Here is a 26,500-nt window from a genome sequence, read left to right on the forward strand (position 1 = left end):
ATCGACTACATAAAATAAGTGAATGAATTGTAAAAATGTTACTGATGTGGATCCGGGTTTGGAACCACGAAAGGACATCTCGGAACATTGAATATAGTGTAGGTTTTAAAGATATATTGAAAAAAAACCCTAAAGTTACAGAGGAAAGTGGTGACGTAAATGAGACTTGCTTGTCAGTCGGGTCTTGGTAGAGAATCCCATTCCTATTCTCTAAAGAGTACTTGGCTCGCGATTAATATAGTATTTGGAAGAGTCCATTCGATACTCCCTGTAGGGGCAGCTGCGCGTGTGGTTGTGAGGCAAGGGTTGCACAATCACCACCACACCTCTTCGGAATCAGCACTGTTTGAGTCTAGTAACAAGAAGTCCAGGACGGCTAGAAACAATGCCGAGATAAGCGGAGAGAACATACAGTCCCAAATGAAGGGCCCAAATGGTCACCCATTTAGTACTGACCAGGTTCAAAGTTGCTTAACTTCGGCAATCCAGTGGAAACTGATGTGTCAACGTGATTATGCGTACTAAAGAGTCCATATAAACGGTCCCATAATAGTTACGCATAACGATTATTAGTATTTATTAGTGATGGGACGATTATAATATTTTCCCGATTGCAATACAATTACTGATTCCGTGCTAAATTCCCAATTCTGTTACAATTAACGATTCCGATTCTTCATAAATCTCTTAATATTTAACTATAAAATTGATATTTTACCCCGATTACGGTAAAAAAAAAAAACCATGTTAAATGTGCAAATATTTTCTCAAACGTAAAAAATACACTTGTGTAAGGTGATCTATAGATTCTACTTCTATTGGTAGTTTAAAATCAATCAATATTTATTTTATTATGACTACCTACAATGAAAGATTTTGCTTTAAACAAAATCAAACAAAAAAACACAAGTAAAAGAATCGTTTTGCGACATCCGAAAAGAGGCCAAAATTTTTCCGATTCCAATACCGATTCCGATATCCGTCCCCAAAGTTATGATTTTTCCGGTTCCCGATTCCGATTAATTGTCCAAACACTAGTATTTATACACGTATAGCATATACAGAGGACTTGTTGAATATGTATTACCGAAATTTGATTCGAATATTTGAAAAATTTTATTTATATATTTTGAATTTCCCCAATATTTTGTTCCACTATACATTTGTAAATAACATTTGCATGTATGCAATAATTTTCTAATGGGCAAGAATTTCTGTTCATACAATTACATTCAGGGTTTGGGATGACTGTTCATAATTTTGTGTAATAATTATTATTATAAGTTTTATTAAATTTTCTCTGTATTAAATACTATTATACGTTATCCTAGCGTACGTATCATAAGAGAAAGAAAGAACATTCGATTGTGTTTCTGTTGAATAGTCTATATATTTATAAAGGTGTGTGTGTGTGTGTTTGTGTGTGTTTGTGTGTGTGTGTGTGTGTGTGTGTGTCTGAGGATACTCAACGATTTTTTTATCTACAGACTTGAAATTTGGTATATCTATTATTCAGACATGTGGAAAACTTTTTATTGGTTTTCACCCGGAAAAAGAGCTGCTAAAGGGTCAAAATTAAAAAATTTGTACGTTGGGAGGGGGGGGGATCGTCGGATTTTTATGCTTGTCGACAGATTACTTGTGCTAAAAATAAGTAGATTTCGAAATACTTTTTAAAGATCATGTTAAGCTGGCATAATGGTTATCGTACTTGACTCACTATCTTTAGGTTTTGGTTTTGATCTCAACTCGAGTATTTTTTACCTACAACAAGTGAACTGTTTAGAAAAAAAAAAGATAATACTCGCATGCATATGTCTCCGTTTCTGTATGAATTAAAATATAATATTTATGAGTATTTTTACTACCGGGCCACTCCAGACGGCCTGCTAGTTTATTAGAAAAATTGAAAAAAAAGAAGGTATAATCAAACGGAAGCTGTCTGTTGTCTTTAACAACGTTTATTATATATACAGGATGACCTAAAAAAAACGGGCACCAACTCTAATTAGTCCCTGTTCCTTGGTGTTTTGTCCAAATGAAATGAAACTTTGTTCATAGCTAGTTTATTATATTCAAAACATCACATCAAAACACTAGGGTCTTTGGCCTTTTTTTCTCCGTTCTACAGCATATGTTCTAGATGGCCTTTATTTAGTTTTTGTTTTTTTTTGGTCACCCTGGATATATGTGTGTATGTGTGTGTGTGTATGTGTGTATGTGTGTGCGTGTGCGTGCGCGCGTACGTACGTAACTTTTACTTAGAGAATGATAAAGATCGGAATAACGAATTTTTTTTTAAATCTCGAAATAGGTGTATATATTCTGCGCATATTGATAAATTGTTATGGCGTGATGGTTATCCACCTTATTCTTGACTAAATGTGTTCTTGTATCTAATTAGCATCTAGACAGTCTCGGAGAAGTCTTTCTATAACATACTATTCTGTACTCCTGTAAATACGCACTCTTGTAAGTATACAGTATTATTATTTTTTTTAATATAATCGTCTGTTCAAGATTACAATATAAATATATTTGAAAATACTTATAATAAGTTACTGAAACAAAGTAAAAGGTAAATATCTACATTATAAAGCTGAATGTGTGTGTGTGTGTGTGTGTGTGTGTGTGTGTGTGTGTGTGTGGTCACGAATAGGCTCCTATATGGTTGACTATTTTAAAAAACTGATTACATATAATGATAGAAGATGTATCGAGACACAAGAATGGGTATGTTTGATCTGGTAGAACAGTGGTTCATTAAAATTGTGGGGTCTGCGTTCGCGCCTGGTCCACAAAGTATGGAAATAAAAAATTTAAAAAAAAATGTTTATAAGTGTTTTTGATATAGATGAACATAAGAATACTTTGATAAGTATGTTTTAACTTAAATAGGGATGGTATAATAAAATTGTGGGGTCTGCATTCGCGCCTGGCTTCCATAGAATGGAAATAGGCACAAACTTTAATAAAGACTTTTCATATCTATCTGCGTAAGTATACTTTGATAATTATGTTTCAGTTTGAAGAAATATGGTATAATAAAATTATGGGGTGTTCGTTCGCACCTGACCTCCATAGAATGGAAATATGTCACAAAGTTTAACAAGGTTATTTTAATATAGATCCACAGAATATTGTAATAAGTGTTTCAGTGAGAACAGGTATGGTATAATAAATTATGGGGTTTATCAACTTTATTTTTACTTTCATCATATTTTGCTTTGTTTTTGATACTCCCAAATTCGAAGTTATCTCTTTACAACCCTTCCTTTTCATAACCTATCATACTTTCATAAATCAGAGTCCATTTTCTGTAGGCTGTTTTTGAACTCAGTCAACGACGGGTACTTTTGCTAGTATATACAAGAATAAAAAAGCATTGGAAATGCAAAAGGATATAGGGATGGTATGCCAAAAAGTATACAAACAAGATAGCTATGAATGGCTAGGCACATGGAAATAGAATTGCATCCAAAGTATAGCCCTATAGCTTTTCTCCAATCTTCCTTCCGTGCCATCATTACGGTTGTATAAAGCTATAGGGCTATACTTTGGATGCAATTCTATTTCCATGTGCCTAGCCATTCATAGCTATCTTGTTTGTATACTTTTTGGCATACCATCCCTATATCCTTTTGCATTTCCAATGCTTTTTTATTCTTGTTAATTAGTATTTTTACTTACAGTCTTATTTTTAAACTTACATTCATGATAGTATTGTCTTTTTTAGGAGGCGGCTCATTGCCGCCTCCATTAGTAGCAGGTCGCTTCCTGCTGGGTTTTAGGTCTTTGGATTTTGGGCCTTAGGAGTTGCCTCTTGGTCCTCCATCGGTTTTATATTACATAGAGAGTGCTACCGCCGCTTTGATAAAACAGTTAGAGTATTATAAAGTTCTAAAATGTTCATACCTTCACTATTAAATTTTTATTGGTTCATTCTTTGGCGTTTTGGCAAAGATTTGGCAGTTTTTGATATTTATATTTATAATAGTTTGTGCATGAGGCAGCTTTTTTCCCCTTGGGATCCCTGTTATACCATGCTTTTGAGTCAGCACGTGAGGCAGCCTTCTTTTTTTCTGGTTCTTTGTTATAAAGAGCACGTGAGGCAGTTTTTTCCCCTCGGAATCCCTGTTATACCGTGCTTTTGAGTCAGCACGTGAGGCAGCCTTCTTTTTTTCTGGTTCTTTGTTATAAAGAGCACGTGAGGCAGCTTTTTTCCCTCGGAATCCCTGTTATACCGTGCTTTTGAGTCAGCACGTGAGGCAGCCTTCTTTTTTCTGGTTCTTTGTTATAAAGAGCACGTGAGGCAGCCTTCTTTTTTTCTGGTTCTTTGTTATAAAAAGCACGTGAGGCAGCCTTCTTTTTTTCTGGTTCTTTGTTATAAAGAGCACGTGAGGCAGCTTTTTTCTCCTCAGAATCCCTGTTATACCGTGCTTTTGAGTCAGCACGTGAGGCAGCCTTCTTTTTTCTGGTTCTTTGTTATAAAGAGCACGTGAGGCAGTTTTTCCCCCTCGGGATCCCTGTTATACCGTGCTTTTGAGTCAGCACGTGAGGCAGCCTTCTTTGCCTCAGGATTTGCATGATACTTAATTTTTATTATTTCAACATTTTTCTGATAGTATTCTTTTTGCTCAGATAATACCTTGACTTTGTTTTTTTTCATAGTCTATATTTCTCTGAGCTTTTTTACTACGTGCTGACTTTGGCATTTTTTATTAAATGTAAACATATAACACTTATGTGTATCTTACTATAATATCACTTATCTTATAGCAAGACAACTCTCGTAGAATTGAGATACTGCCCCGTCACCAATAGTTAAAGTGTGGAACGGTATATACACCAATAGTGTAGTTGTAATCTTTATATGAAGTCCTAATCAGTGACAGTGTGAGGTTACTTGGTTAATTTATTGTAGTTTATTTTAGAAAACTTACTTGTTTTTATTAGTAGATTGTGTATAGTAGCCACAATATCTAGTTATTTTTGTGGCTAGGGCTTGGATTTTAATTCTTTTTGGTCAGCTTCCAGTGAGTTCTTAGAAGATGACTTTCTTGCAGTTTCTTTTGCGGTTAATTTAACTTATTTCCTTTGGCGTTTGGTGAATTCTTAGAAGAACTGGTCTGATCTACTTTTCTTAGCGAGCGAAGAGATTCAGCTGCATTTAACAATAGTTGCTATAGTGTATTTTTGCGCATGCGTGAGAATTTCAAGTTTCCTCCTTATTTTTCAATAGTTTGACAGTAGTCATGTGTCTTTCTGCCAAGAGCGACAGACGTCAGTGTTAGCCGTAATCGTCTAGAGGTTAGGACCCCACGTTGTGGCCGTGCTAACCTAGGTTCGAATCCTGGTCACAGCATTGACATTTTGTACATATTTTACAGTCCAAAATCTGAAGAATTATTTGTTTTTATAACATTGTTTTTTGACGTCGTACTTGCTGATAGGTTACTCTTATAACAATTTTGATCAACTGAGATAAAGATTTCGTGGTTTCATTAACGCTGGTGGGTTACTGTTTAAAGAAAAAACCTTAACGTTCACCTCAAATATTCAGCGTCCAAGAAATATAGGCCACTGGCAAACTGGAACGTCTGTAAGCATCCGGTGTATTATTTGGAGCTGTCCCTTTTGAGAGAAGTTCCGTGTTCGAAGTGGTCTGTCTACATTGGGTATATAGTGTTTAAAACTTGTTATTACACGTAATCTTATTTAATTATGGAGTTAGCTAAAAAGCGATGGGTCACTGCACTTCTCCGTGTAAAGAGCAGTCGATTGATGCTTGAACTGTTGTCAGAGACCGTTCGTACACCGAGATACATCGTCTCAAAAGAAAGAAGAAAGCAGAAGAAGAAAGAAGAAAGAAGAACAATTGGCCATTTTTGTACCCTTTTTTTTTTTTGCTCTCTTTTGACATTTTAACCGACGTTCTGACACTCGCTGGATTCGTAAGACGCTTCTCTGTAAGAATATGTGCTTTTTGAAACTTATAAGTTGATTTTAGTTGAGATTTGGATAGTTTTGTTTTGTAGGCGTATATAGGCGTGTACGGGCCATCCCTATATAGAGAGTGCTACCGCCTCTCTGATATATATATATATATATATATATATATATATATATATATATATATATATATATATCAGAGAGGCGGTATATATATACAGAGAGAGAGAGAGAGAGAGAGAGAGAGAGAGAGAGAGAGAGAGAGATAGAGCGAGAGAGAGAGAGAGAAAGAGAGATTAAAGAAAATATTTTTAAGGTTTAAATATAAAATCAAAAGAATGCTACCTGAATACGTACACACATGTAAGCTAATTTTGTTACTGTTTTTATCAGCAATGGATTTTAGTAGCAGCGTGGAAACGCTACCTTTATATTCAAATTCATTTACCTAATTGATAGAGAGTTTTGCTCCCTTGCACGCAAATACCTGCATTAAGTCGCCCTTTTGACGGGACGCATTTTTATTTATATATATTTTTAATAATTTCCAACTTGTCTATCTGTCTGTCTGTCTGTCTGTCTCTCTCTTTCACAGAAACACACACACACACACACACACACACACACACATATATATATATATATATATATATATATATATATATATATATATATATATATATATATATATATATAAAGACCCCGGGATGCGGCATTAAAAATTAGTAACAGAATACAGTGCAGTACCGTACTTTGGTTTAATTGTGCCAAATCTGGGGGTAATTGCGCGAACTAAAAAAAAAGTGCTCTTTAGATGCGTAGTGGCCAAAAAATACTTTTAGGTAGTTGGCGCAATTACCCCGGACTTGACGCAATTACCTCAAAGTACGGTATATAATATCCATGTATATAATCAAATAACATTATAAATAAGACCGTAAGGAGTTCTCAAAGGTTAAATCGTTGAACTTTGACCTTTTAACAGCCAAATTTCTGGGTGAAAACGGATTACAAAGATTTTCCCAAATCTCAGTACCCTGTATATCAAATTTCGAGTTTGTAGACTGAAAATTGACAGAGTTATTGCGTAGGGAAATGTACATAGACACACACACACACACACACACACACACACACACACACACACAAATACCGTAACCACGCACTGGAAAAACATCGTATCCCACATCGTAACCTAAAAAAAAACGTATCCTAGGGCCACCGTATCCAGGATTTCTTATATATATATATATATATATATATATATATATATATATATATATATATATATATATATATATATATATATATACTAGCATTTCAGCCCGGCGTTGCCCGGGTGTTTGGAGGTGTATGTTGAGCAAAACAAAAAAGTGGTAGTAGGAAGGCAGGCTCGAACTCGTACCGTGAAGGAGGAAAAGAATGGGTGAAAACGTGACGTCTTTGCTGTTACGACCACCATTAAACCAGAAGTGCTGTAGGTTTAAATTAAGGCTGGACAATCGAAAAGAGGGGATGCCTTTCGAAAATATCGGCGAGAAAAGCGACCTCTCCCTGTAGAAAAGTGCCCAGTTGAGGGTGAAGATATGAATGTTTTTAGCCAATTTTTCGGCATTTGTCGTCTGAAGGGTGGAGCTTCAAAACGATACTGATCTCGTGAAAATCCGTCGGCTCTGTCGAAAGTTTTAGGCAGACATGCAAACAGACATACATAGATTTATATATTGGTAACTCAAATTTTTTATCCAAACCGATGAAAAAGCTTGCCCTATCTGTGAATACCCTTTATGTAAAATTTCAAATGTTTAGACCAGAAATTGTCCGAGTAATTTGATAGAGACCACAGAGGTCAAAATTTTAAAAACTTTGACCTCTATTATGACCCATTAACATTAATTGTTTTGGGCTCAAATACAGGTCATTAAGTTAGATCCATATCCAAGGAACCTATATCTAAAATTTCAAGTGTTTAGACCCAAAATAAGCAGAGGAGTTTGGTAGAGTTCCCAAAGGTTTAATCGTTGAACTTTGACCTCTTAACAGCCAAATTTCTAGGCGAAAACGGATTACAAAGATTTTCCCAAATCTCAGTACCCTGTATATCAAATTTCGAGTTTGTAGACTGAAAATTGACAGAGTTATTGCGTAGGGAAATGTACATAGACACACACACACACACACACACACACACACACACACACACACAATGTGGTACAGGTGCAGTAATTTTGTTGAAGCACATTACGTGGGAATACTTGTAAAATAACACTTAAAAAAAAAGTACTGTGGAGATGCGAGTTTGACAGTCAGTGTGGGACCTATTGCGTAAGAATTTTTTTTTTTGCGCTCTCCACAAGAGGCTAGCCCAGATATTGTAAAAATACAGACTGCTCTATGTTATGGACTGTTTTATTATTTTTATGTTTCAGTTTTTTTTTTTTTTTAATTTTATTTTTTATTTTTTAGACGCTTGATCATTTGGATTCTCATCTTGGTTATTGTCACAGAGTTTCGACCCATGTAACCTCCTACCTTCTTCTGGTGCATCTTTTCGTTCGAACATGGGAATCTTTATGTCCAAATCCCTGGTGCTTTCAGATCAGGTTGTCTGAACGTAGTGGCTTCCTGACCAAAAAATGCACTAAACATTGATGTTATTGTTTTTTCCCCTTCCTTTTTGCGAACTCAATCGTGTACTGCAAAGCCAAAAACAAAAATAACAATTTTCCTCTACAAAACAACCAAACTAAAAAAACATTAATAAATATTTAAAGATATAAAGAATTCGAAGCATAAAATTTTTTACCAAACTGGCTGGATTCAGCATAAAATAACCTGAAAAGTGTTAACATCCTATAAAACAAAACAACTAAAAAATCTAATTGTCGACATCAGGGACCTATACGTAATTCCGAACAGAGTGTCTTATTTAATCATCTAGGTAGTTTGTCCTTATCCCGTTAGCTATAAACGGACAAAGGTATTATGTTACTTGTTGTCTGTCCTGGAAGACGAAAAATGCAAGTGTTCCTACCAGAATGCATTCGTCTTTGGTGGAGTTTTTTCTTCTTCTTCTTCTTCTTCTTCTTCTTCTTCTTCTTCTTCTTCTTCTTAATATCTAAGCCACACAAACCCCGTTCCTGTTTCTCTTACGACGTTGGGCTCAGATTTCCCCATCTTATTATGACTGTTTGAAAACGGCGATCTCGCAGTCTTCTTTTGTTGTTGTCGTTATCCAGGCATGCGCGTCGAGCATACAACTGCAACATCTGAGAGGCTTGCTGATTTTGAAATGCGCATGCAGATTAAATGTGAGCTCATCCACGCATGCGCAGAAAATTTCTATTAATAGCCCCTCATGGGTGCACAATTTTTTCGACTGTCTAACTAAATGTGGCATTACCATTCCTTTCCTTAGTTAACTACAAACTTCAACACGCAGGAGAAGACTATTATGCCGACATTACCAAAGACAGAGATTATCGTGTTACACGCATCAGTACAAATCCACTTACTTGCACTAATGCCACAGTGCGTAAATCGCATGTACTTATTTGCAACAATGCATACCCTAATGCATTTCGTTTCACATGCGACAGTAGATGTAACGTAGTACACGTTTGCACATGTGTTAACATATAGACAATCGAGACCCATCGCAAAGACAAGGAGTAGAAAAGAAATTCAACTCGCTGTTTCAGGTTTTAGCAAAATACCATTATTCCTCCTTCCCCTGTCACGCGTGACATCTCGTCTCGACGTGAGCGTGATCATCGTCCTGTGTACACGTTCTTCTTTTTATAATCTTTTTCTTTTGCCTTGTCGTGAAGTCACTTCGTACACGGCTCAGTCATTTGCATACACGTGTCATACGCGCGTCCGCACTCTGTTTTTTTTTTAAGACTCACCACTTATCAAGGCCCGGAGACCACTCGAGGATAAGGTTAATGAGTGTACAGTGGTCAAGGGGAACATGTCGTAGTAATCGTTAGTAGTGGAAATTTGGTAAATTGGATTACTTAAGAGTATGGCCCATCAAGAATTTGTTTACGTTGGACTTGAAGACAACCATATTGTAGTCAGTTGGAAGCAGAAAAACGGAACAGTTCTAAAGGCGTACAGTTTTTAGAAAGAAGCTTTGTTCATGGAATCTACGTGTTACATAATGACTGACCTCTACTTCTCTGTGCATGCGACAGAACATGGTGATTAAACTAGATATAGTCTACATTTGGCATAATTTTGAATGGACTATGACTGGCTCAAAAAGATATTTTTATTTGTGGGATGTGTTCGTCGCCTGATTGGTGCATCAATCAAAATTCAAATATTTAAATTTCACTTTGAGTCAGATCGCAACTAATCGTCTTAGTAATTTGTTATTGCTTCACTTTCTCGCAAAGAAAAAGAATCGAAAAAAAAGAAAGAAGGAAAATACAGGACAGAGAAAGTGGAGAAACGAGGAACGAAAGAAGGCAGTAATGTTAACAAGCCTGTTCGTATCCAATCTCAACGCGTTTACTACACATCTATGGCAGATTAAATCTCTGAGTTTGTATGTAACACGCGAATCGGAGAAGTTATAGACAATTAGAGATAAAATATATTTACGAGTTACATATAAACTCACAAGAACGGAAGAAAATTCTTAGGAAAAATTTAGAAAAAAATAAAAAGGCAATGATCTATTTTTTTTTTATGTTTATAAATCTCTGTAAAATTCTCGTTTGGCGTAATGGAAGCCAAAATAAATAGGAGATACTGCGTCTATTTTCTTTCGGCCATTTCCATTGGTTGAATTAATTTTATGGTAGCCAATAGATGAATAACTTTCTCGGCCGTCTCATCGGAGTTTGAATTATTTGTTTTTTGTTTTGGTTTTTCCAGTAAAAAGTGGGTTAGTAGTTCCTATGGTGCTTATCTACTTGTTTTTGTGCCAACATCATCGTAAGATATCCCTTCCTTTTTTTCTCTTTGGTTCAGCAACTAATTATTCATTCAGTGCAATTCATTTGAATTTTCATCGTACAGTAATCACAAGCAATTATCTATGAATACGATACATTATTTTAGTTACGGAAGGCCATCATACAAATACTAGTTTGACGCCGTTGTTATTTTGCTTGTTTTTTTGTTGTTTTTTTTGTGTTTATTCCCGTGCACAATCTATTCTTCGACTTTTTAAACGAATGATATAAGTTATTAACAGGAAGAGGAAAGAGCAGAGGAAAAGAAACAGGAAATATAGCGGAAAAGGGAGAGTAGAGTAACAGCGCGGATGTAAATGCATGCGAAGTGACGTCACCGGTGGGGTAAAATGAACTATAAAAAGAGAAAGAGAACGATCACGAGAGACGAGTAACCGAGATACGTGGATAACGTTCGCGATCACGTGCGAGGCGTTAGGGACGTCACAACAATAAAGAGAGTATGAAGAAATAGACGTTGTTGCTACAAAGAACACGCGAATTGGGATTATTTCCTATTCTTTGTCTTGGTCTGCTTTGCGATTGAAACGGCACAAAACATAGGTTGGCTCGCGGACAGGGTTACAATGCAAGACGGAAAGGAATTGAGAAGAGAGAGGTCGACAGAAAGCGAGAAACTTGTGAATATAGAATGAAAATTAGAAGGGAAAAGTAAGAAAGAAGAAAATAAGAAGAGAGAGATTGCGTCTATAATGACATAACAATGTATTTTGACTTTCGATAGGGGAAAAGAGACAGTCTAGTAGGATAGCACTATGCATTGTGAAATTCTTTTGACCTTGTAATCTTGGTAAAAGATGATTAACCTATGTCAAAATTTAGACTAACTGGAATACCTGGCCCAGAATGGGAAAATTAATTTTCCGAAGAAGACAATTTTTCACCAATTTTATATTCTCTTACAAAGATTAAAAGCGACATATAATGCTACTCTGTCCCACCGACGAAACGTTGCGTCCCTTCGCCTGTTCTACAAGTATTTTAATGGTGAATGCTCTGACGAACTGCAGACACTTGTGCCCCCATGACGTAGACACCCTCGACAAACCTGACAGGCAGCTAAATCCCACCCCCACACAGTAGAAATCCCTAGATGTAAAAGATCTTTCTACTCCAATAGTTTCTTCCCCAGAACCGCTAGACTCTGGAATTCCATTCCAGGTGCCTGCTTCCCTAACTGTACTGACATGCAGAAGTTCAAGTGTAACGTGAACCGACATCTTGCTGCCCAAATCCCAACATAGTGCCCCAGCAGTTGCTGCCCCTGATAGTAGCCCCCTACACCAAAGTGGCAATGTGCCTTGTTTGGGGTGAAAATGTAATAATAAAAAAATATAAATATAGAATCCTTGTTCCAATTTTGATCAAATTACATTAGTAGTTCCCCGGTATGATTCCACGCTAAATAAACACTTTAAAACTTAAAAGAAGTTAAAATGAGAGGATATTAATCAATCGATATCTAATGCTTATAATTTAAATTTCACAACAATCGTGTTTGAATTTTCATGAAAAGCTTCCATCCTCCTTTTTACCATCTAACGTAAAACTAAATTAAACAAAATATAGTCTATATTTGGCGCAATTTTGCCTAGAATCTCTGTTGCAAGATCCATGATGATCCGTAGTTTATGCGTGGATCTTGTACATACAAATGTACACTGAATACACACTAGTAAAAAAAGTAATCGTTGAAAATTATCTAGGCAACCTCTGAATCAAGGAATCACTATTGATAAAAAAATCAACCTCGAAATAAACAACAGAGCGGAACTTAATTACATCTTTTCGATATAATCACATACGACAGACACCGACCACATATAGATAACTAATGAATAACAAAGAGTGTATAATAAATACTACTACTACTACTACTACTACTACTACTACTACTATTTATGGGTGCATGTGTGTGTAAATATGAGCGAACACGTATTGGTCGTGGATGTATATACTCACTTACATCTGACGTTTGTGCAGAATGCCAAAACACAATACTGGGGCCTGTCTATCTAAGATAATTAAATAAGTAATACAAAGGTTACATAACAATGTGAAAAACAAAACGAATAAAAATGGAGAAAAGAGAATACATGCAAACATGTATAATAGTTTATAATTATTGATGTTATTTTCATAATTATGCATACATTAATTAGAATTAATAAATTTACTAATTATTAAATAGAACATTTTGGCAGAATATTCCTAAATTAATAGAAAATGTTAGTACGAATAGATGGATTTAGTGACTTTATTTCTAAAATTCAAAATGGCGTAACGGAAACATATTATAAGGTATTCACAGCTTCTCTTCCAATTTTCGGATTAGGATTCATGTACAAACGCAGTTAATTTCCTTTTGACAGATTGGTTGTTGCTATTTCTTCTGATGAGTAAAGGGTAAAATAGTTGATATAATAATTAAGTGATTGCTTTTGCGTTATGAAACAAATATTGTCAAGAATTGTAAATGTCAACTGAATTAAAGGAATAAATTATAAGATGGTCAACATCATGAACTTTGGAATATAGACATTTGTCATTCATTCACTATATATATATATATATATATATATATATATGAAACAGCGAAACAGTACTGTATGTGGATGACTATATATATATATATATATATATATATATATATATATATATATATATATATATAGTCATCCACATACAGTACTGTTTCGCAGCTCATCAGTGCGGCTAGACAGGTAACTACCTCAAGCCAGGATTGAAACTCGATCGTCTGTACGACAGTCAAGGCTCCTAACCATTACGCTATTGGCGGCTGCTGAGCGAGTAGTGAATTTAACGATAAGAATATTGAACCAACATTCCACGCATAATCTAGTAACATATAAACTGGTACGTTTTTCCAGCTTTCCCGAGCACTAGTTCAGCCTAATACTATTAAACTAATAGTAACAATAGCGTATGCGGTACGTATATTCTAAATGGCACACCCTAGTGTTTTTGTTTACTTGTTTTCTCTTCGTTCCTTCTTGAGATGAATTCTTTTCAACATATAAGAGTCAAGTACGCCCAAGGATGGAGTACTGTTATAAGATCCAAGGATGGAGTACTGTTATAGGATCCAAGGATAGAGTACTGCTGCAGGATTCAAGGATGGAGTAATGGGCAAGGGCTGCTAGGAGCAGATTGTACTACAGAATTCCAAATAGACTTTGTAACCTAGTGGGGGATGCCCTTTTCTCTTCCCTGCAACTTCTTCCCCACAGAAGAGATGTTGCGAGCCTGTTTCCGCTTTATCGTTATTTTCATGGCAAGTGCTCGTCTGAGCTCCAATCTATGCACTCCCTGGCCTGACTTTCATGAAAAACATTCGTCTAACCGAAACCGCTATTAATAATTTCCCCACTTTTTATTTCTGTCTAATGTTCCGTTTTCCTGCTTTCAACTAACTACAATATGAGTGTTTTCAAGTCCAACGTAAACAAGTTCTTGATTAGCCATCCTCTTAAGTAATCCAATTTACCCAATTCCCACTACTAACGATTACTATGACATTTTCCTATTGACTACTGTACACTCATTAACCCTTATCCTGGAGTGGCCTCCGGGCCTTAATAAGTGGTGACGCCTTTGTAAAAAAACACTATTAAATGTTATTTAATACATGTCTGTTACTCATATATCTAAGATGTTTGGAACATTGCATAATATTGGGAATGAAAAACTTCTTTTTTTTTTTTGATACAAATGAAAAATGTGTAGTATTTGGATTCTTTGGATTACTGTTCTCATCCTGAGTTTTATTTTCACAACGTTTCGGTCAATGTAATCTCTGACCTTTTCGATCGCCCGAAACGTTGTGAGAATTACATTTAAGATGAGAACAGTAGTCCGAAGAATGCAAATAATACGAACAATCAGTCCCCATCTCAAAAATTCAGAAAAAAACAACAACTGATAAATGCATTTAAAAAGTATTCGACGTTATCAAGGTCATGAAAAAAAAAACAACATAGAAAGGTTCAAAAGTATGTCATGATTTTCGTTTAAAACTTCTGCCTCTCTCCATCACTAGTCAAGAGGTGTTTTGCCCTCTTCTGACTTAATACAGAGCAAATACTACACTTTGATCATACTTGGGTTGCAAAAAATGTATTTATCTCAAATTTTACACTAAAAAAAATTTTTTTTATATATAAATTATGAAAGTATGGTACAATGTCAAAATTAGGTTGGAAAGGTGAGCACCAAAATACCTCATTGGTTCTATGAGCACCTCCCCAGCATTTGTACGTATTGTAATTATAAAAAGTATTTATATATGAATTTTTATGATGAGTTGAGGTGAGGATAACTGAAAAAAGGCTATAAAAAGCTACTACTCCAGAAAATATATTTTAGTTCGAGTTTCGGACAACATTTGATGAAAATTATCACTGTAAATGTTAATATCCTGACTAATTTTCTTTTATGGTAACCGAAAATGTTCTGAATAATAATAAAAAACAAACATACTGTGTATTATTCGTGGGTTGTGAAATTTTTTTAAATTGTTTTTTTTTTCTACGCGCTGATGAATCCCAAGGTGTTCAAATTATATTGGATGAACTTTTATTAGGTTGAGAAAAAAGTTCTTCGATATTTTCAATTTTGATTTCAAATGATGTATTTTTAAATAAGCTTTTGTTATAATACCTTTACTTTATATATCATTTTAAAGAGAATTTCTCGCTCTATCTAATCGTCTAAATTACAATCGTTTTAAAACAATGACTACTTTTCAGAACGTTGAATACAAGATGGAAAAAGAAACAATTTCTTATTTCAATCTAAGCTAGGCCGAAAAACTGCTGAAACAGCTCGCGATATCAACGAATCGTTTGCCCAAGGAACCACTACTGAATGCACAGCACAATGGTGGTTTAAGAAATTTTGTGGCGGCGACGAGAGTCTTGAAGATGATGAGTGTAGTGGTCGCACATCGTATGTTGACAACGATCAATTAAGAGCTTTAGTCGAAGCCAATCAACGCCCAACTGTTCGAGAACTTGTTTCTGAATTTGACATAATGTATATGACGATTTTCAATCACTTAAGAGAGATTTGAAAAAAAAAATTGATAAATGCTGCCTCACGAATTGAGCGACAATCGAAAGAAACGCCGTTATTTCTTCCCTTTTACGCAACAAGAACGATTCGTTTCTCGATCGGGTTGTGACTTGCAATGAAAAGTGGGTTCTTTATGACAACTGCCAATGCACAGCTCAGTGGTTAGACGCAGAAGAAGCTCCACGACACTTTTCGACCAAAAGAGAGTCATGCAGACTGTTTGGTGGTCTGCGACCGGTCTCATCGATCGCAGTTTTTTACATGTAGGCGGAACTATTATGGTCGAGAAGTACTGTCAACAAATGGATGAAATGCATCAGAAACTTCGACAACAACACCCAGCATTAATCAACAGAAATGGCCTAATTCTCCTCCACCACAATGCTCGACGAACGTTGCTAAACCGACACTGCATAAGTTGAACGAATTGGGCTACGTACCTCCGCCTCATCCATCATACTCTCTAGACTTCTTATCTACTGACTACCACTTTTTCAAGCATCTTGACAACTTTTTGCGTGAGAAATGCTTCAAAAACCTAAGCGATATCAAAAACATCTTCAGAGACTTCATCGCCACCAGAACGCAAGATTTTTACGTTACTGGCATAAATACACACGTTTTGCGTTAGCAAAAGTGTGTTGATTCTGATGGTACTTTTTTTATCAATAAATTTTTGTTTGAGACAAGATATGTTCATTTGAATTTAAATGTCAAAAACTATCAAAAAAAAACTTACTTGTCATCTGACTATATATATATATATATATATATATATATATATATATATATATATATATAATGTCCTCTTAAGAAGATTAGAGACACAAAGTCAGGTACAGGTTTGATAAAAGTGTTTCTGTGAAACGCAGCGAATTCGAACCCAACGCTCCTAGTCTTCCATTCCGTATCGTTAACCATTTAGCCACTGTTAAAGGCGATTGCGTGTGTGCTGCGTATACAAATGGCTTCATGAATGTTACGGTTAACCGACGTCGAACTTGATGAGTAATCTTAGATTTATTTCTGGTAATTAATTATTCTTGTCTTGTTGCGTATGATGCTGAATATATTTTCGTATTCGTTTCATGCCAAGGTTATCTTCTTCCAAGAGAGCAGCGGAATGCATAGTTCTATAGTAATTACCTTACATTCTGAATTTGGCAACATTCTCTGGAGAAATGAAAAACAAATATCTGGTCACAAAGAAAGGCCTTACAACCACATAGATTTCTATCGCTCAAAATGACCGTTATCGACATCGAGGGTTTATAGAATTGTAATAAATGATGCTGTTATTTTGCTATCTTATTGGGAATTATCTCCCCTGTTTTAAAACTATAAATAGTTATTTCTATTTATATATGTTATTGCACACCGAGTAAAGTTTCATAAGCTACATAATTCCCCTTCTGTTTTTATTACAATAATTAGACCCTGCGGATTTAGAAGGTTCGTCCAGTACACACACATATATGTAAAAGTGTAAGTATTATATCAGAACTGATCAGAGTTTCGACATTTCCATGTCTTCATCGGGACTCTCAAATAAATCCTACAACCATGAAAAAAGATTTTTTCCTAGAACTGCCCTCATGTGGAACACTGTTCCATTGGACTGATTCCCGGCCGATTACAATACGGTAGTCTTCAAGCCCAATGTAAACAAGTTATTGTTGATCCGCCCTCCTAAATAATCTCAATTCTACCCAATCTACACCATTAACGATTACTAAACTATTACTTTACATTGATTAACCTCTTATCCTCGAGTGGCCTTCGGGCTTTGATAAGTGGTATCTTGTAAAATCAAAATATCAGAAAAGAAGTTAAAAATAAAATATTCCCAGAATACAGCCGGAAAGAGAAAAGAGAAACAATAGGGGACAACAGACGCCATATTGTTTCTCCTCGGAGTTTTTGACAGCCACTCTCCCCATTCCAACATAATCAACGGACAGGTATATTTAAGGTTTATTCATTCCCCTCGTACTCTCTCCACACGAACATCCAGAGCCAGCGCACATTCATTACCGGCCATAAATAAATTTTACATGCACTATGTAACATGCAATAAACAATTTAGATACAACTAGATACTCGTGATATACTCGCAGATAAATCTGCATTCATAACAGTAGAGCAAACTAGAATATAATAATATGCGTGTGTGGTAGGAGTAGTAGTAATAGTAGTAATAGTAGCAGCAGCAGCAGTAGTAGCAGTAGTAGTAGTAGTAGCAGTAGCAGTAGCAGTAGTAGTAGTAGTAGTAGTAGTAGTAGAGGTTAGTGTAGTTCCAATGAGAGAAAGCGTGTGTAGTAGGAGTAGTAGTAGTAGTAATAGTAGCAGCAGCAGCAGTAGTAGCAGTAGTAGTAGTAGAAGTAGTAGTAGTAGTAGTAGTAGTAGTAGTAGTAGAGGTTAGTGTAGTTCCAATGAGAGAAAGCGTATGTTACCAACATTTATTAATTTTTTAAAATTTGTTTATTTCTTAATATTTTACTTCTTTTTTTTTTATAAATTATTTAAAAAAGTTTTGGTGTTTACATTTTTTTAAGCTACACAAATTTGGGCTAGATATTGTTTTTTTTTTTTTTTAAACTACAAAAATTGGAGTTAGATATTGTTTGGAGAAAAATATTGTCGTTTTTAAAACATACTATAGTTTTGAAAAAAAAAAAATAAAAGTTGAGGTTCAATCTTATTAAAAGCTCTCATATACGTCATCAGTACATATTGGGTTGGTATCTAGTTCTCTCTCTCTCTCTCTCCCTCTCTCTCTCTCTCTCTCTCTCTCTCTCTCTCTCTCTGCAAGAACTGTGACACCAAGGTCAGAAAGTCGGGACTGACAAGTCAGTGCCCCCGAGGAGGGGCACTCTTACCTGCAAAAAAGTGCCTGGTCAGCCCTGTCGGCATTCCCCGGTAAGGGCGCCCCAGGCGATTAGCAAATAACTAACCCTTTCTCAAAGAGAGAAGGCAACGCCTAGGAAGGAGGACCCCTTTGAACTACACAGGAACAACATTATACCGCAATCACCAGGGAGCAGGTCATAAGAGGAATGGTCTTATAACTGTTGATTTGTGGAGGCCGAGTATAAAAATCCCTAGCCGGACTTAAGTTCGTTAAAGAGTGTGAACTATTTGCTTGATATCTAAGAGTGACGAAAAATATCGAATATAATTTAGAAAAGTTGGTTATTTTTGTTTTTCCTCTGTCTTTTATGAGTGTGTGGTGTATATGCACGATTAAGCTAGTGTATCTGTCCTGGTTTGTATATGTCTGTTCTATTCGGTCAGAAACGCTACCATTATCTATTCTACTTTGATTTCATTCAAAAGTACGCAGTGCTTTATCCGTTACGCCACGCTTACGCAAAGATAAAGTACTAGCTGAAATTTAGTTTTAAGTGACACTCTTTTGGAGACTGAAGTTCGATCCTCAGTGTGAGCGATACTTAAGATAAAATTGCGAATTACTTAAGACTTCTACTTGGTCATGGCTGAAATTTTCACAAATCTTTCGGGAAATTTCAGTCATGATCCGGTACACAACAGTGTTCCCAATAGTCCAAATAATCCAAATTATTAATTCTCATCTCAAAAATTGATATGCTTCTGAAAAGGATATATTTGCTGGAATTAGCTGAGTGGTCTTGACTTACTGTTTCGATCAACGTATTAGTCTTATTAGATAACTCACACCAGTGGTTTCGAGGCAAATTTGGAAACCTTGCCGGAGGTGTGAATTACCCGAGGAGATCAACATGTTGATCGAAACAGTAATTCTATTGTTGTAAACAAATGTAAATTTGTTTACCTAAATTGAATGTATGTGTGTATATATGTATGTGTGTATATATATGTATGTGTATATATATATGTATATATTTATATGTCAGGTCATGTCATATGCTACTGGTACCATGTAACCCAGTACTACCTGCCTCATGGTCGGGTCACCGGCGACTAAACTGGTTCCCCCACCAGACTTGTTTGGTGAGGAGGGTGGCTAGTCTCCCTGGAGGATTAAAAACAAGACCTTCCAAAGGGCGAATGAACCCTTTTTCGGGGTCAACGGCCAGCTAGCACCATGTGTGTTTGTGTGTTGGGGTGGAGAGAGCTCCTGTAAGCCGTGGTGAAGGCAACCTTTCTAGGAGAAGCATATCTCTGATTTAAAAAACCATAAAGCGGGAGACCAGTACCTGCATTAAGCTGGTCTGCAGTTTAACTTGTTGCTGGCTATCTTGCTCTTGCTCGTTGCTGGATCTCAACATTTTGAACCGAGAGAGAGAGAGAGAGAGAGATTTAGCTGTCGTACAAAGCTAAAACTCTGTAACATCACCTGTGTATAGATACTCCCTCATGCATTTGTCTATAAAAATGGTCCTGTGGCGATGGAAAAGTTATGACGCATGGAGGCTTGAAATGCTGGAAACATGTAATAATTGATCTCAATGACCGTCTTCAATATCATGCCTGCTTGAGCGTGTGAATTCACCAGTAGGACTAAGAAAAAAAAAAGTCATTTTGGGGCTCATGGACATTAAGTGTCTGAGGGACTGGCACTCGTCTGACAAGACGTTGCAATCATCATCATATTTATGTGTATATGTGTGTGTGTGCGGCGTGCGTGTGTATGTATACGAGAATCATTCCAAATTTAAAGCCTCTTATATTTTAACTAACAAACTTGAAGAGCTACGAAGACGGGAGTCGTACTATCGAAACAAGTGGCCTTTTGTGCTCCAGAATTAGTCACCACATAGTTCCCGCCATACTCAATGCACGTTTGCCATAAAAATTCAATGACACGTCACTGTCAATATATGTATTCGAGAGATGGAACTTTCAGGTTAACAATGTCATTAGCAATCCTTTCTCATCCATTTAGATAAAATTTAAAAAAAAAGAAGACATTACTTTTTGGAACGCCCAATACAAAAGTTTTACTTGAAGGAAAGATATTATGGTTGAAATTGCAAGTGATCAGATTCACAGCTCGCTGGGTGTGGGGTGGGGGGGCACAGAGATGATTTTAACAGATGTATTTAATTCAGCAATAGTTCTTTGTTGTTGACGGAATCACAGTGTCTGGGGATAAATCGCCTTGTTCTATCACAACACCTGAGACCGAAATATCCAGTTGGCTCATATATGAAAAAAAAAAGATGTTAAAATAAAAGACGAATGCGTGTTTATTTCTATGCACATAAATGTGGGAATAAACATGAACTAAAATTATCAGACAAAATGAAAAATCAGTTTATAAAATCGCGCATAAGAAAGGAACTTACTAATCGAATGTAATGACGCGATCACCACTAACACTGAATCAAATTATTTTAGTCGATCTGTTCGCCCATATACCAAATGAATATGGCCTAACAGTTCGACCGAAATATCTTAATCCAGTTTTAATGGTGTGTTTGTGTTCTTGTTTCTACTAGACTGTTGCTTTTTTTATCTACTATTCCAGAAATTGATTTTCAATCTAGATAAATATATCCGTCTCGCGACAAACGTTAGCGAGTAAAAAACTGACAGCTGAAACCGTTTTAAGCGTTTAAGAGAAATGGAGAGAGGCACAAACAGTCTGTACGACAATCGTTCGCCGTCTAAAATGAACTCCGAAAAACAAAAAACAAAAAAACAAACAACCAAACAAACAAACAAAAAAAAAAAAACACTTCACTCAATTTCCTTAATAAGACGTTTCTTTTCCGTTTTTTTTTTCTTCTTTTTATACCGATCAATAATTATTGGAATTCTTTTCGAGATGAGTAATTTGTATATTTTTATTTATATATATATTGCGGACTATTATCCTCATCTTTTATAATTGTTATTTCACGACGTTTCGCCCAACTATTCCTCTGGGTTTTAAATGCCCAATAGTAGACAAGTAGCAAATAAAAATTCGATACCAGAGTTTCCAAAGTTTGCTAGCCTGGGGGTCTGCAGAAGATATGTCGAATCTGTCCAATCGAATAATTTTATCCATGAGATAAAATTTAGGTTGAAAACCTCCCAACGTTATCGACGCAAGGCATCTACTTTCAACACGTCTACAACGGAACAACAAGTCCTTAGATCAGTAGATTCAGGCTTTAAATCGTCTTGCCGCTGTCTGTTGCTTCAAAGATGTTCCTGCTGCTACCTACAAGGATGTAATAATGAAATGTAATAAGTCTTCAGACGTACCTCTCCACCGTACTGTATATCGATACTATGGCTGACTGGGTTAGCTTCCGTACATTCATATCTGACCTACCTCTGCATTCCATGTTTAAAAAGGATGTGTCCTCTATAGTATCAGATCTGACTGAATGGTTAATTGTAGGCATAGACCGATTCATACAATCCAAAAAATTCCAACAAAAACCTAACAGCCAGCCATGGTTCTCCCCTGAATGTGCTGCTGCCATCGCGCACAGAAATCACTTTTTCCATAGCTACCAACGTAATACTGAGACTAAAGCTGCTTTCAGAAACGCCAGCAACCACTGTAAAAGAGTAATAAAAAATGCAAGAGAGCTATATGCTCAGTCTGTTAAATCCAAAGTAGCTGAGCAGCAGCTCGGTTTCCACCAGTTCTGGCAAATAGCAAACAGGATCTTCAACAGAAGCGTGCGTTCTATCCCAACTATCATCAATCGACCTGAGGTCATCTTGTCAGCATCAGACAAGGTCAGACTGTTTGTCAAGAACTTTGCAGCTAATTCTACCGTATGCGGCAATGACCATCAACTCCCTGTATTTCCTCCTATAACAAGCAACATACAAATATCTGTGCGTGAGGTCGCCAAACTAATCAAGAACCTTTATTCCAGTAAAGCAACTGGCCCTGACGGCATTCCAGTTATAGTGCTGAAAAAGCTCCAACCAGAACTTGCCCCCATACTTACAAAACTGTTTAAGCGTTGCCTTAAGGAGAAGTGTTTTCCAACACCGTGGAAAACCTCATCAGTGACATATCGAAGGCCTTCGATAAGGTATGGCATAAGGGCCTACTTCACAAGATTTCCAGCTACGGTATTACTGGAAATGTTTTCTCAATTATTAAATCATTTCTCTCTGATAGGTTCATAAGAGTAGTGGTTGATGGGAAATCAGAGGCCCACAGTATTAATGCTGGAGTCCCCCCCCCCGGGGTCCATCCTGGGCCCAACTCTCTTCCTGATCTACACCAATGATCTCCCAAAACACATACTTAAATCATTCGTTGACATCTATGCTGATGACACGACCATCTATGGCAACGCATCAAAGGCCGTAAATGGCAAAGTTCTCTATAATTCTCTCTCCTCTGATCATGAACGCGTGGTACAATGTCGGAAGAAGTGGCTGGTCACTTTTAATGCATCCAAAACCAAGCTTCTATCTTTACATCATCAACGCTCTGATCCCCATCTGGCATCAATTGAAATGGATGGATCTCGTCTTGGGGAGGCTCCATCTTTTGACAAGCTTCTGGGTTTGACCTTTACTCCTGATCTGAAATAGAACACGTACATCAAATCTGTTGCCAGGGACGCTGGGAAAATGGTGGGATCCTTCTACCGCTTCAGAAGATATCTCACTACTGATGCAATTCTCTATCTGTATAAAAGCCAAGTACGTCCAAGGATGGAGTACTGCTGCCACATCTGGACAGGAGCTGCCAAAACAGCCTATTCTGCTTTGACAGAGTACAAAATAGACTTCGTGGTTTAGTGGGGTATGCCCTTTTCTCTTCCCTGCAACCTCTCTCCCTCAAAAGAGACGTTGCCAGCCTGTCTTTGTTTTATCGTTATTTCCATGGCAGGTGCTCGTCTGAGCTCACATCCCTCGTCCCCCCTCGCCAATCTTTCATGAGAAACACCCGTCTGGCTGAAACTACTGTCAATAATTTCCCCCACTCTTTATCTGTGCCTAAATCAAAACATAGATTCCATGAGCAAAGCTTCTTTCTTAGAACTGCACACCAGTGGAACTCTCTGCCACTTGCCTGTTTCCTACCTGACTTACAACTTGGACGTCTTCAAGTCCAACATAAACAAACTCCTGAAAAACCGTTCCCTTAAGTAAGACACTCTATCAAAACCTCCCAATACTAATGATTACTACAATACTATCTCATTGATTACTGTACACGCAATAACCCTTATCCCTGAGTGGCCTTCGGGCCTTGATAAGTGGTGAACCCCATGTAAAAAAAAAAAAAAAAAAATCTTTCCGCGAGGCCTTTATACGTGGCCTACGGTCTTCCGTAATACGTTCCAGAATTCTGAAAAATGATACGTTGGATCTCAAGGAGGCTACTCAATGTGCTTAGGCATTAGAACAAGCTCGTTTTCGTGCGTAGTCCTACGTCGTTCAAACTGAACCTACTGCCGTTGCTACTCCAACTTGCTATGATTAAAAACGTACTCCCTGACTCTGTTGATTCTCGTATGGAGTTTGATTCTGTACTGTCTACTGCCCTTCTTACTCACGACAAATGCTACAACTGTGGTGAGAAACGTCACCGTAAAGCTGATCGTCGCCATTGTCCTGCTCGAGATAAAATATGCCGAAATTGATTCAAACTTTGTCATTTTGCCAAAGTTTGCTGTTCTACAAGACTGACACCTTCACGTTCTACTTCGTCTGTTATAGTAGCCCATGTTAATGACGTTGATAATTCTCCTGTTACTAAAATGGTAAAATTAAAAGGTAAACCACTTACAGCCCAGCCAGGCAGCTTCGATTAATTTGTTAGTGTTAATCTCGTTAAAACCTTGAACCTGTCTACTCGGAAACTAGACTAATTTCTATGGCATCAGCCGTCCTTTCCCTCAAACAATCTGAATATTGCACTGACAATATTACATGAAACGGTTTCGAGTATAAAGACATTGACTTCACGATACTCCCTAATTCATGCACGGATATTATACCCGGAATACCTTTTTTTTTTAAATGTATTACTTTCTTTTGGCGGGTCGCAGGATAGCCTAAAAATCTGTGCTGTTACTAAAATAAATTGTGCTCCCGCTAAATATTCAGAAATTTGACTCCTTATTGCAAACCCATTGCTACTAAGTCCCGCTATTACAGTGTTGATTAAGCTCAGTTCATTGGAAAAGAAACTCTTAAATTAATTGAGAATGATATAATCGAACCAAGTTATTCCCCATGGCGCGCTCAAGTTGTAACTTCATCTAAAAGAAAATAAAAATAAACGATTAGTAGTCGATTTCTCCCAAACTATTAACCGTTTCACTTTGCTTGATGCATACCACCTGCCACGAATCGAAGATCTTATAAACCAAATAGCGCAGTATCGCATTTTCAGTATAATTTTCTCTAAGGCATAATATCAGATTGAAAATTGCCCCTCCGATCGCCCCTACACGGCTTTTCAAGTTAGAAATCTTCTATATCTCTTTAAACGAAAGCCCATGTGTATCACAAATAGGGTTTCTGCATTTCAACGTTTCATGGATTCTTTTATTTTTGATAACAGATTGTCTGGAACCGTTTCTTATTTGGACTACATAATTTGCAGTAGGACCAAGGAGGAGCACGACGTCGATTTGTGGCGTTTCTTAAAGGCTACCTCTACAACCTCGAAAAGTCAGTTTTCACTTCGTTCTATTATATACTTGGATATTGTGGGGAAAATAGAAACGGGCATACAAACGGCCTACCTGTAAATCGCCCATGCGTCTGCCTGTCATGCGCGTTGGACAGGAAAAAGAGAAACCAAGATGGCGTCTGCGATATTTAACAGAAATGGTCTCATGTGATCTCGCGAGATTCACGTGGGTGAATGTAATATAAAACAGGTCACTTGTAGGAGTGGGGAAGTTTTTTTCGTCGTACAGACGGTTACTCAGTGCATTGGAACGAGTGAAGGAGGTTCCAGTTCTACAGATATAAAATTTGTAACGGAACTCTTCAACCCGATTCTAAGCGTTTGAAACCTCTTTTGTAAATGCGTTCCCCTTCCGACTCAAAATCGTTAAAAAGGTGTATTGGTATGTTTGCTTACTATGAAAAATGGATACCTAATTAGTCATCCAAAATTCGCTCACGAGTTGAAAATAAATAATTTCCGACGCCTTCCATGATTGTAAACTTCAAAGAGCTCAAGAAAAACATTGCTGAACCTTCTGTAAAGGTTATCGATGATGAATTGCCGTTTATTATTGAAACCGATGCCCCAGAAAAAGCTATCGTAGACACTCTCTTACAAGCTGGGAAATTTGTAGCGTTCTTTTCCGGGTCGTTAAACTCCCGAAACGCAATTTCATAAAAAAAAGAAGCCTATGCCATCGTAGAACGTGTTCGTAAATGGGGAGACCTCGTAATTGGGAAACACTTCACTATTATTACGTATCGGCGAGCTGTGTCTTTTATGTTTCCACATGCTAATCGCGGAAAAATTTGAAACGATAAAATTATACGGTGAAAAATGGAACTTCTTTTTTTTTTTCAGGATATAA

General features: G+C 36.8%; 1 protein-coding gene across 2 annotated transcripts in view; it reads right to left on the reverse strand.

The window, feature by feature from the left end:
- Positions 1 to 26,500, reverse strand: part of LOC145260483 (organic cation transporter protein-like) — a 291,891-nt gene that overhangs the window by 111,104 nt on the left and 154,287 nt on the right. The window contains exon 1 of one of the 2 annotated variants that reach the window (XM_080118593.1): positions 8,987 to 9,240. The exons of the other annotated variant lie outside the window; for it this stretch is intronic. Coding sequence (XP_079974719.1) covers positions 8,987 to 8,996 — 10 coding nt within the window. The 5' untranslated portion in view covers positions 8,997 to 9,240. Of the gene's footprint in view, positions 1 to 8,986; positions 9,241 to 26,500 lie in introns of those variants that run through there. 2 annotated transcript variants of the gene reach the window in all.

Source organism: Euprymna scolopes, chromosome 36 (genome assembly GCF_053919585.1).
Source record: "Euprymna scolopes isolate OS-2025 chromosome 36, ASM5391958v1, whole genome shotgun sequence".
Taxonomy (NCBI): Eukaryota; Metazoa; Mollusca; class Cephalopoda; order Sepiida; family Sepiolidae; genus Euprymna; species Euprymna scolopes.